Source organism: Montipora capricornis, chromosome 10 (assembly GCF_036669925.1).
Source record: "Montipora capricornis isolate CH-2021 chromosome 10, ASM3666992v2, whole genome shotgun sequence".
Classification (NCBI taxonomy): Eukaryota; Metazoa; Cnidaria; class Anthozoa; order Scleractinia; family Acroporidae; genus Montipora; species Montipora capricornis.
This window is the reverse complement of record NC_090892.1, coordinates 19,725,772-19,738,271: the sequence shown is the minus strand read 5'-3', so window position 1 is coordinate 19,738,271 and position 12,500 is coordinate 19,725,772. Positions and strand designations below refer to the sequence as shown.

Below are 12,500 nucleotides of genomic sequence, written 5' to 3'. Positions count from 1 at the left end.
TTTTACCCACGAAAAAAAGATTCATTGGGAAGATTTAGTTATAAAAACGAGCGATAAAAAGAAAAAAAGACGTTTCGATCGTTCTATGGTCATTTTCAGGTTTAAGGTCATGGATTGAAATTCCGCATAAATACAATTTCTGGAACAATGAAATGAAAGGTAAAAAGCTAAATATTTACATACAAACTATAAGAAATAACAGAATGTGAAAATGAAGTGCAACTAGGTGTTAAGCAAACAGCTTTGCGCGGATGAAATCATTCTGTTTGTTTAATTTTGGCTTAAGGTCTCGAATAAAAAGCATTTCAAAAATCAAGCAATCGAACTTGCTCGAGCACTTAACCCAAAGTTCTTTACGATTTCATGTGGCTCGTTTCATGTTGTTCCCTTACATGGTTGCCGATTACCTATCGTTCGCGAAAAAATTTGCACTTCATTTTTACATTCCGTTATTTCTTATCGTTCGTAAGTAATTATTTAGCTTATTACCTTTTATTCCATTGTTTGAGAAATTGCGTATATGCGGAATTTTTATCCATGACCTTGAACGTAGAACGTCGTTCTTTTCATCGCTCGTTTTTATAACTAGGTGTTTTACTAAGAACTTGGGAAAACTGTTATTTAAACTTCAGTGATGAAAACTGTCACTGATTGCAGTTTTGACACGACTTTACTTTGACAATTAATTCTCCGTCGTTATGCTCTTAATTTTGATTTCCAATGCCTCGTTTCGACTCCCAACGTCTGACCTTCTCCAGGTCAAGATGTTCACATTGAGTCAAATGAAAATTTAATTCGAAAAGCCACTTAGAGCAACAAACCAACTATCCCAAAGAGCACGATTTCCTACCATTTCGCCAATGTGTTTTTGTCCAGCAGTATTCACGGACCTAGAAAAAAAGCTGTTTTTTCCATAACCGTGGCAAACCTTAAGTCCTCACCCGGTTCTGTATTTCAAAGACATCTCCGTAGGTTCCGCACACGTGCCAACCTTGCGCGCACAGTTCAGCCGGCTGAGAGCAGAATCTGCCCCCCCACCTACCAGAATCGTCCCCACATGGGACGCGTCCAGTGGGTCTCGCTCTCAGGTTTTTTTGTCCCCACCAATATCCCTTGCACCCTGCGACACTTGGATGGGTAAAGAAACCTTCTCTTCCTCCATCAGAGCAGCCGGTAGTCAGGGCTTTGTCGCCGTACTTTAAGGCACTGTCGCTTGTAAATGTACACTGACCCTAGCGGATTGTAAAGAAAAAGTAAGTCATAAAAGAGACTAACAAAATCAGGACAGCGCGGCCTCATGAAATAAGAGAGGTCTTCCTCGGATGCAACGATTATGATATACATGATATACAGGTGATTATTTCAAAAAAGAGAAAAAAAAAAAACATTTCAACGCAAAATCATCTTCACTTACACTGGCAAAACGAATACTGGCAGCCATTTTGTCCGTCGAGGTGATTATCGGCTGATAATCCGAGATAGCGAGCCAATGAGAGCGTGCGATTTTGTATAATCACCTGTGTATTTATACTACTACTACTACTACTACTACTACTACTACTACTAATAATAATAATAATAATAATAATAATAATAATAATAATGATAATAATAATAATAATAATAATTATTATTATTATTATTATTATTATTATTATTATTTGTTTCAAAGTGAAAGTATCATCAGGGGAGTTCGTCTATAAACTGGCACCAAAGGACTTGATATTTTGATGTTATTTATAAAATATGGAAACTGGTTGATTATCAGAGCTTGTGCAGCCTGATAGTCCGACAACAATTTTCTTGGGACATTTTTCTAGCAATTTTGGTTGGATGCGACAGTAAAGAAATTCCAAAGATCTGCACACGTCGTGGTTTAACGTTCTTTTTTTTCCATAAAGCGGCAGCTTAAAATCCAAATGTTTTGCTTTACCTGGAATGATATGTCATCAATGGCTATTTCGCCCCTATAGCTGCTTCCTTGTGTAGCAGTGATGTGAACTCGGAATCCGTAATCACTCTTCAGCTGAATAGTAGCTCCCAGCCAATTGTTCCCTTGCTCTCCAGTTTTATTGAACACCAGTTTTACACTGTCACCACTGTTGATGTACACGAGTAGAGAGCCGCAGTGCTTACCAAACATGTGGTAGTAGAATGTCATATTACAGTTTGAGGTTGGTATCATGTAAGGTCCTTCCAAGATGGCCACATACCCCTCGCTGTACCACCTGGACTCAATGTGCACGTAATATCCTATGAATAAAGAAGGTTGATTTGATTGATACACATTTAATTCACGCCAAGTAAACCACCGACAAGGAAGCACGCGGCGTGATCCAGTGCTAAGTGATGAGAATGCAAATGATGCGATTCAAATCCCAACACCAACTGGACTTGTGGTGACCACTACACCACGTTTCGTTCTGGAAAGAGCCAATTGGGTCTCTTACGTGAATTCGAATATTTCTTCCTGTACTAACACAAAATACTGCATGTTAATAGTCAATTGAAAGAAGTAGAGGCTGAAAAACAATATTATGCAAACGAGAGTGAAATAATGCATACAATGCTGTCTTTTGGAAAGAGAATAAGGCCGCCAGGTAATTTCTTTTGAGAGAAACACAACACTTGGCTACGCGACATGGCAGTTTATTCTTTTAACCAAAAGCAGGGTTGCTTTGTATATTACCGCTTGACGTTCCTGTGGTATGATCAACTGCTGGACCGGTATTTTGAATGTGGGTTTTGCCTTCCCTTAAAATCCATGGCATATCATTGACAGCTGTATTGTTCCAATGACAGAGACCGCTTTCAAATGTGCAGGCTCCCGTGGCAGGCCCTGTCAAACAACAATGAAAGAAGTTGCTTTTCGTTTCATCTTATTTTTTATTTCACAAATCCTAATACAGGGATCAACAAACCTGCTTCAAAGAGATCTAGTACCGTAGCTCAGTAATGCGACCCGCAAACATTCAAGAGGTTAGAGGTTCGAATTTCGTTGAAGGGCAGGGATTGTGTTTAATGACCCCTTCTGAAATGTCTAGAAAAGACCAACGACTATTCATTCGTTTGGGAGATAAACTGTTGCAGTACTGGGTCTAGTGCCGACTGTTGAGATAATACTCGCTTGAGAACATGATCACGCTTAGCTTAAGGTGAGAAAAGCGAGCAAAACGCCAGAGTAAAGTCCGATGCCACGCAAATACTCAAGAATCGTTCCTTTTTGACAGTGCTGACTGGTAACAAATATTTTGTGACAAAAAAGAAATTTACTGACCTATCCCGACTGGACTTTGACCTACACTAAGGGTTTTGCGAATCTTTATGCTAAACTAATAGCATTTGCACAAGAAAAGAAACAAGGCATGGAGTAACAAAAAGCCTCGCTACCATGTAAAGGGCTCTTACTAACCAAGGGTTGGCTTGGTAATTGGTTGATCACTGCACTTGGCGAAATTCTCAGAGCATGGCGTTATGACGTCTTTGAAATCACAGTTGTGGAACTTTATGTCATCGACTGCAATATCTCCCGTGTAATCCCAGCCTCTTATTCCACTGAAAACCACTCTTGCAGTTTTATTCGCTGTAAGGTGATTGTACAAGTTTGCCTTTCCTTCCATCCATTTGTTACCACGATTGCCGTACATATACCACAATGTCACCTCTCTCCAATCTGTAAAAACATGAAACATTACACTCTAAGGTCCCTTTTGCAGTCTTTTTAACGTGGTATGTAAGTTTTAAAAGCCGTTTATATTTTCTTTACCCATTGAAGCGAAATTTATCTCAAATCCTTGTATCTGGCAAGACTAGTTGAGCCTGAGTATTCTAGTGTTGTTCCAAAGATCTCGGCTTATTTATGAAAATTAATTAATTAATTAAATTAAACTAAATTATTTCACCTGCTTTTATTGCAAAGGTATCAATATTATTTACCTAAATTCTAATTACTTTCAGCTGCCGGATCGTTGGTGTCATTTACCTCTACAAAAGATTCGCCCGCTTCACTCTTGTTCCAGCCCATCTAACCGTGGGGATACGAAATGGACCTCTTTAGCTTGTACGTTTCGTTTTCCCATTTCAGACCACGTGATGTTCCCAAGGGAATTTTCCTTTCGTGTTTTCATAGATTATGCATACATATGCACGTGCAAAATACGGAATTTGAGAGAAACCGTTCCCTAGAGTAACATCGCGTGGTCTGAGGAAATGGAAAACAAAACGAACAAACTATAGAGGCCCAATGGTTTAGAGGTCCAAAATATCCTTAATAAAGAGGGCAGCTTGCCCCAGTTGTGGGAGCGCAGATGCCTAGAGTTTTAAATACCTCTTTCTGGACGGAAAATGAGATAGGGCAGTTTCAAACGATGGATGAACTGATACACTACCAGATGCGAAGTCCCCACTTTCGCTTGAACGAATTGGTGATGCCTCAGTTTGAGATTTTCCGTTGAGACATCAAACTCTCGGTTAATAAGAATTTAATGAGTCAACAATCAAAAAAACCTACTAGTTGTCTCCTCTGTGAGAGGCTATTCTTAACTCCGGTGCATTCATTGGCATTGTCACTTCCTTCACACAGTCCAAAAAGCTTCAAGCTTTAAATATCACCGTGTTTGTAAAGGTCTTCTCCCTTGCATGGTTCGGGCATGGCGTTTATTTGCATAAAGACGATTTCAATAGTCCAGTCAAACAAACACAAAAAAATATCGTCTGAATAATGTTGCGCACGAAACACTTTTATACTGTAGAACGCCTGTGTCTTAAGCTACGGTAATACGAGCAACAAAAACGTCAGACTTATCTCACAACATTGCTGCGAAAATAGTCGAAAAGCGATGTTGCGCGTTTTACTTCCCTCGGATAACCTGTCTCGCAACAAAAAAAAAAGGTTGATTTTGTTGTAGAAAGTAGAAGGGACCTCCACTTTCTGCAACACGCTGCAGTAACTTGCAAAACATTTTTTTTTTTGTTGCGAGATAGGATGTGCGAGGGATGTAAAACGAGCAACATCGCTTTTCGACTAGTTTCGCAGCAATGTTGCGAGACAAGTTGGACGTTTTTGTTACTCGTATTACCGTAGCTTTAGCAAACGCCAAAACACAATGAAGCCACTTCCTTTTCTAGGCACTGAAAATAATTCGTTGATTTAATAATAAAACAGTTAGTGTTTTCAGCTTCCTTATGATAGGAAACATTATTCAAAGCTAATGATGGTAGGTTGTTATTTGCCTCGAATTTTGGCTTCGTCGAATAACACAGATATATCCAGAAATGCCCCTAAGTTGATTCACGCAGATTTCAATAAGCGCCCTTGTTCTTCTCCCCAACTTCAATATCACTCGTTTCTCGGAATACAGACAATTAACCGTACAAAGTGTCCCCCAGTGCTGCTCCGTAAGTAAGGATAAGCAGCTGCATTTACCCTCAGCTAAATTTAACACTAACCTTTACCCTTACCTTAGTGCTCAATGAAATTAGGTAGCAAAGGTTTTTACTTTGAGTTTTGATTGGTTTACCGGATTGTCTCCGTCCTTTTTGATTGGCCAAAGTAATTACTTTGGTTTTGGCTTTACGGAACGCATTTGAAAACCGCTCTAATTGGGCGTGCAGCTAATTAGGTACATTTCTGGAGTTAAGTGGGATGACACTACTTTCGATCTATATCATCATCATCATCATCATCGCCATGAAAATTACCATGCAAATTTTTGGGATCGTCGTAAACATATGCTACAATCCACAGGGATCCAACACCGACACCATACATGTGGTACCAAAAAGTCATGTAGCATCGACGCTGAACCACCATCAACCTGCTTTCCAGATCAGCGTGGGCCCATCCTTGGATATGGCTTGCGCTGGATACATCAATATACAGGTAACGTCCATAGATTGTCTTTTTTGTGTGGTCATAGGACGGCCCTGTGTTGAAGCTTGCAGTTTCTCCACGTCCAATGATCCAATCCATCTGATCGTGGCCAGATTTTTCATTGATCCAGCAGCTGATACAATCTTCCAAGTCTTCATCTAAGAGCGATGGTTTTGGTGCAGACGTTGGTTTGGGCGTCGGGCCTAACTGTGCGCAATTGACAAACTTCAGATCGTCCAATGCTATATCTGATTGATAACCGTTGCCACGAACAGATTCGAACACTACCGAGAACTGCCGAGTGCTGGGGATACGAACAAATGTACAGCGCCATTTCTTTCCGAAGTTCGAATTCTGTGTCCATATTTTTTTCTGCGTCTGATCAGGTTTAGGGTCATCAGTGAAGCGCTGGTAGACGTTTAAGGTTCCCATTCTTTGGCCATACATAAAGTAACAGAAATAAACTTGACAGGTAGAAGAGGGCATCAGGTTGGGTCCCAGAAGTTCACCAAACTGATTCACATAATGACCCGTAGCCTCGGCGTAAACATAATACCCTGCAGCATAAAGAAACAGTGTTTACTTCTCTTCAAGAGCACATATCAAAGCATAGACCAGAAACGTTTTTAAGGAGGAAACTCTTAGGGGTACTAGAGACTCCTCAACGCTCTTCTTTGGTTCACTCCTTAAATGCTGTTCTCTATTTTACCTAACACAGGCCTTTATTTCAACTCTAGACTCTACAAATAGTTCTAATCATAGTTCATACAAATGGACTGGTTCTGAAACCCCGAAAACTTCAAAAGCTAGAAGTAAGAACAGTACTATCGCACTTCGTGTTAACTCGACCGGCACCATGCACAATCTTTTGTCCTCGGCTAACAACTGAATTTTGAGTAAATTAATCGAACTCTTGATTGCCTGTATTTTAGAAAAAAGGTGTGGTTTGTGCACGGTCAGGGTCAAAACAGCGAACAAAAACATAAAACAAAGGAACATGTCAAGTTTCCTAACCATGTCCATACATTAATTATGTTCTAATGGATAGCTTTTTATGTCTCTTAAGGTCGTCCTGTCAATATAATGTGTCAATGGCACGTCAATTAACAACTGACAAACAAAATTTCGCCTACGTAGTGACAACATCAGCATATCTTCCCTCCTTCTCTCCTCGTATTTATTCAAACGAACTTTCCGCTTATACTTGTTTATACTCGGGTTCATCAAGGTTCGACCAGTACAAAACAATATTCCAATAAACATGCACTGTAAAAGGAGTCGCTTGACCCTTTGCTTTTCTTCGAACTCATCCACACATGACTACTGACACAATCCAAGATGGCGATCAGTCGTCAGAGATTAGATTCTTAAAGGATATTTGCATGGCGACAAAAGTGAATGAGGATCTTGAAAGTAGGAAAGACAAGCAACATCTTAAAAAGTATTTCAGCCAGATACAACAATACATACTTAATTGACCACTCCCCATAGGGGCTTTTCAGGGCCAATGAAACACAATTAACGAAACGACGCAACAGAACAACAACAACAACAGCTGTTAAGAATCCGAACTGGCCGGAGGCAAACCAGTCGGCTATTTACAAGTGCAACTGGGAAATTGAACCAGGGACTACCAGGATCGACTTCAACGAGTGGTCAGAGCGAGTCTTGAACCCGGAACCTCCGGTCCTCAAGGCAAGCGCCCTAAGCACCAGGCCACACTCTGTGATGTGTCCACGGCTGCTGACAAACAAGGGGATGATGCATGAGGGGAAAAAACACATTCACCGTATATGGGTCGTTTTCAATGATAATTTTTTTCAATCTTAATTTAGCCCATGGTCATCATAAGCGGCTATTTTAAGGAAGACACCTGATTGGTTATCACCAGCTGCGCGACCATGGGCACGAGACCAAAAAACTTTCACAGCATGGCGCGAAGCTTAAAATAGATTCTCTACTTGCAAAAAATCCCGCAATACACCTCTTTTACCCCCAAAAATTTGCATAGGCATTGTTTTCGATTTCTTTTGGGACATCTTCATGTCCCAGGAGAAATTGTAAAAAATGATTATGCAAAAATTTTGAAGGGTAAAAGAGGTGTATTATGGGATTGTGCAAGTAGAGAATTCACAAGAACTATCATGGGTTATGGGGATGGTCTTGCGACAAACGATTGGTATGTGCCTTGGGAACTGCGTCTTCAAGAGTGAACGGATTTGTACAAAAGTTACTGTAGCCTGACTGAATAGGCCACTTGCACTAAGAGGTCATGTGACATCGTTTTTATGAAAATGAAAGTTACATGATTTTGCCTTCGAAACAATATTAGTGGGTCATCTCTTAAACAAAATAATAGTGATTTGGTTTTTCAAACCCGCACCATTTGCTTAAAATGAGAAAGTCCGTAGGTGGTCACGTGACCAAAACTTGATTTTTTAAAATTATGAATTACCGCTTTCTAACACAAATTTTGCACTTGAACTTTAAGGAAAATGTTGAAAAGATGATGCGGTAACGTTTATGGCACATCTGAAGTCAACTATCAAACATTTAACAAGATATAAGCAAAAAGTAGTTTTGGCCGCCATGTTGGAGGGCAAGAGTATGCCCTCCAACATGGCGGCCAAGGGAAGCATTAGTCACGTGACCTCTTAGTGCAAGTGGCCTATCTGACCCTTAATTTGGGAATCTTTGCTGACGTCATTGTTTACACTTTGTTTCATTAACATACGAGTCTGCATCATATGCTACAGAGAGTTTTCACTCACATAATCAGTAACCTTGGTTTTCCACCGAAACAAAAGAAAACGTTTGCATGATAATAAAGCTCAATTCCCGGAGGATTAGTTGGGTACAACAACATGGTCGCCGGTCCATTGTTTGAGTACACCAAGATGGCCGCCGTGACGTCACGTGAAAACACTCTATTTACAAATTGACTTCAAAAGGTAAAAGAACTCGTTTAACTCAGTTAAATATCCAATTTTAAGCCTTTTAGCTTCGATAACGAGAAGTTATTGTCCATCAAAACCTGATAAATTCTTTGGTGGCAAAGACGCTAAGTGATCCCATGCATTCTTTGAACAATTTCTAGTATTCAAAGTATCATTGCCTCGACATTACCCAGTATATCGGGCTCAAATTTTCAGAGATCAGATATACAATTCATAATGCAATGCACGTTAAACATTCAGTGATTTAATCTCGGCTGACTGATTAGAAAACGATAGCCTCGTACTAATGAGGCAAAACAGGTAAACAAGTATAAGGGAAACTTTCCATCTGTTTTACTAACCGGAACCCGTTGTGTGATCACCATTGGGACCCGTTTGCCAGCTGGGCGTCTGGCCTTTATTACGCAGCCAATTCATGTCTGCAAATTTAGCAGACTTCCACAGACAAAAGTCCTTCTCAAAGTTGCAATCAGCAGGATGACTCGAGCCGGGCGGTGGTGTCGGTTGGCTTGTTGGAGAGGGGCAACCTGATTCATCAGCGCCATCCGTGCAGTCTTTTTCTCCATCACATTTCCAGTGCATGTTAATACACAAGTCATCGGCTTTGCAGTAGTACTCACTGCTGGTGCAACGTGCAGACCCTGTGGGCGATGGGGGATACCCGCCCTGAAATGAGGTCAAAATGATTAATTCATACTTATGTTTTTAAGAGTCACTTCCACTTTGCCATATTTAAAATTTTAATGTAGCCATTGACTATATATTAATTTAACCATTTCCCTCCTGGGAGAGGGTCTTTAAACGCAAGACGATTTTACTCGTCAACGGGGTCCGTTTCAGGGGTAAATGGGTTGACCACAAAACTGCTTCCCTTTTAAGATATGAATGGGATGTTTGCACAAACTTCGAAACTGTGTACACGATTAAACTCTTCAAAAAAGTACTATTCTCTCACCGTAAAGTTATTTACGTAACAATTATTCCATGAGCGCGAGTTGGATATGGAGTTGTATCCAACAAGCGGGAATAGCATAATTGTTTTATTAAAACTGTCATTAAATTCTGAACGCTTGGACACTTGCAGATTCAAGCTAATCAAGTTCCAGCTACTTGATGCAATCAGTTTACATATTAGGTCATGCGGTATATGAGCTGATAACCGAGATTGAATGATTCAATCAGAAAGCTGGAAACTCAATATCCCAAGTCAAAAGCTTAATAACAAGGTATAATTCCAGGGGTCCTAGTGTTTCGTTGTTAACGTAATTTTGAAATCCAAATTTGGTCATAATGGTGCTTCAAATTTTAACTCATTTCTTGCCTATTGATTGTCTCCATCTGACGTCACGGCGGCCATGTTTGTGTACAGAACAATGCTTTAAAATTCTTGGAGGTAATTTGACTCTATTATTAGAGCAGTTTTCAATTGAGTGTTGTAAAAACAAAACCAAAGTAATTACTTTGGCCTATCAAAAAGGTCGGAGACAATCCAGTGAACCAATCGAAACTCGAAGTAATTACAAGTAGCCGACACAAAGCGCGGGAAAATTTGCACGCGCGAGCCGCAATTGGTTTTGGTTTCACTTCTGATTGGTTGAAAAAATGGCGCGAGAACTTTGAACCAATCACTGAGTGAAGTAATCATAAACCAAAGTAATTCACTAATTACTTTCGACACTCAATTGAAAACTGCTCTATGCACAACTTGTGGAGTAATTTCCTATTGTCTTGTACACCAACATGGCCGTCTCATCACGTGGATGCAGACTAACAATTAGCTACAGATATCCAGAAACTTCTCAAAAGAAAAGACACGACAGAATGAAGGAATTTTCATACTCTCGTAACAAGCTGAAGCCTGCAGTTTCCGGTTTCATGTAAACGTAATACTAAACTCTCTTTAAGATCTTCTTTTAGATTTGCCTTTATCAGTCCACTTTACTGATACAAATGTTTGGTGCAGCAAAGCAGCTATACAATAGAGAGCTTAAGGTGGCTGGAACCAGTTTTTCACTACTTTTAAGAGACCTTCCAATTTGAAGGGTTGTCACTATAACACTGTATCACGTAAAAGCAATGTTATGATACCATATGAAACACCAAATATTGCTTAACAAAATATGCCCACTATTAAGACGTAATAGATTACCATGACAACATGAAAGCTCTCCAAAAACACCCTACACTTCGTCTTTACTTGCTCATATCTCAAAATGAACTCGGTGACTCCCATTTTTATTGTAGAATAGTAATTAATAATCTGAGATAAAGCTTTCGGCTAAGGTTTAAAGAGTTCACGGGAGCGAATTCAGAGCTACCTAACAAATTTATCCCCCCAACAAAAATCATGTTGAAACACCAGATAAATAAGGAGGCTCAAACCAGCTTCAACACTTTCAAAATACTGTTTCACGTACAGGCAAAGTTATTGTACCACAAAAAACACCAATAATTGCTTAGCAAGATGCATTCGTTGATGCGACGTAATATCTGACTATGGCAGCAAAAACGAACTCAGAGACACCCAATTTTTATCACTGGAAAGCAGGATCGGACAAAAGTCTTTGCAAGTTAAAAAAAATATCTGGAGCGTATTCGTACCCAGCTTCACAATTTACTACGACATTACCGTTACGTGAAACAGTGTTGTAGAGTTAATCCTTAATCTAATAAGACATTCCCTCCAAATTGTTGAAACTGGTTTGAGTCCTTGTTTTTTCTCCTCTCCCTCTATGCCCGTCAGTCCCCTACCAAAGAAATAGGGTTTCACTAGGACCGCTGCCAACTATTTGTCGTATTCCTCGTTCATTTTGTAGCAAGCCTGTCCTAGTAATACTATATGCACACCTTATAGCAGCCAGCGGAGAAGCTAATGTCGTCTATAGCAATGTCTGTTTTGTCATCTCCACCAACAATTCCTTCAAAGGCCACTCTGAATGGCGACCAAGAATTCAACGGAATCTCGGCACGGACCCACAAGCGATTGGCTGGATCACCTGATAACACAGAAATCATCAAGGTTTCCCTTTTAGTAAAGATCGATTGTATTTGTTTATAGAGCCGGAGTGCAATACGAGGGTTAAAACGAGAGTACTCGGGTAGGGATCGAAATTGCAGCCAATTATCCAGTCGCATTTGCAACTGATTTTTTTCTTTTTGTGACTAAAAGATCTGGAGGAGTCACAAATTTGCGACTACCGGTAGTTTTCTTCCTTCGCCCTTTCGAAATGAAAGGGTTAGCAGTTGCCACTTTGCCTCTACCTTTGCTAAAGTAAATAAAGAAATGAAAACAATATTGTTCCTCGCCGTAATTTTCTTTCAATCTAAAGATTATAGTGTAATTTAGCAATGTTACATGCACAACACATATTTTGAACGATCATTCGCCATTTTCAGCGGTTTCTATACACACAAGTATTGCGGGCTCGTATTTTGATTTGTTAAACCGCTGGCAGTACAATACAGCGCGACAACTCTGCCACTAAAATGTGCGAAAATTGTCCCTTTGCATGACACGTGAGCCTGTCAATAAGAAAAAAATGGTCGTGGTACAAAATAGATGCCAGAAACGGAAAGAGCGTGATGAAATTAGTAAGAATGTCAATTTTGAGGCCACTGACATTTATGGGAGAGATTTTACAGTGATTTTAACGCTTACAAAATTTACTGAG

The 12,500-nt window shown here is 39.9% G+C and overlaps 1 protein-coding gene across 1 annotated transcript in view; it reads right to left on the bottom strand.

Moving 5' to 3' along the window:
* LOC138018374 (MAM and LDL-receptor class A domain-containing protein 2-like) overlaps positions 1–12,500 on the bottom strand; it is a 252,304-nt gene that overhangs the window by 26,876 nt on the left and 212,928 nt on the right. The window contains exons 111-117 of the mRNA XM_068864996.1: positions 11,677–11,825; positions 9,171–9,495; positions 5,701–6,429; positions 3,413–3,673; positions 2,690–2,839; positions 1,934–2,253; positions 942–1,232 (exon numbers count right to left, since the gene is read on the bottom strand). Coding sequence (XP_068721097.1) covers positions 942–1,232; positions 1,934–2,253; positions 2,690–2,839; positions 3,413–3,673; positions 5,701–6,429; positions 9,171–9,495; positions 11,677–11,825 — 2,225 coding nt within the window. The remainder of the gene's footprint in view (positions 1–941; positions 1,233–1,933; positions 2,254–2,689; positions 2,840–3,412; positions 3,674–5,700; positions 6,430–9,170; positions 9,496–11,676; positions 11,826–12,500) is intronic.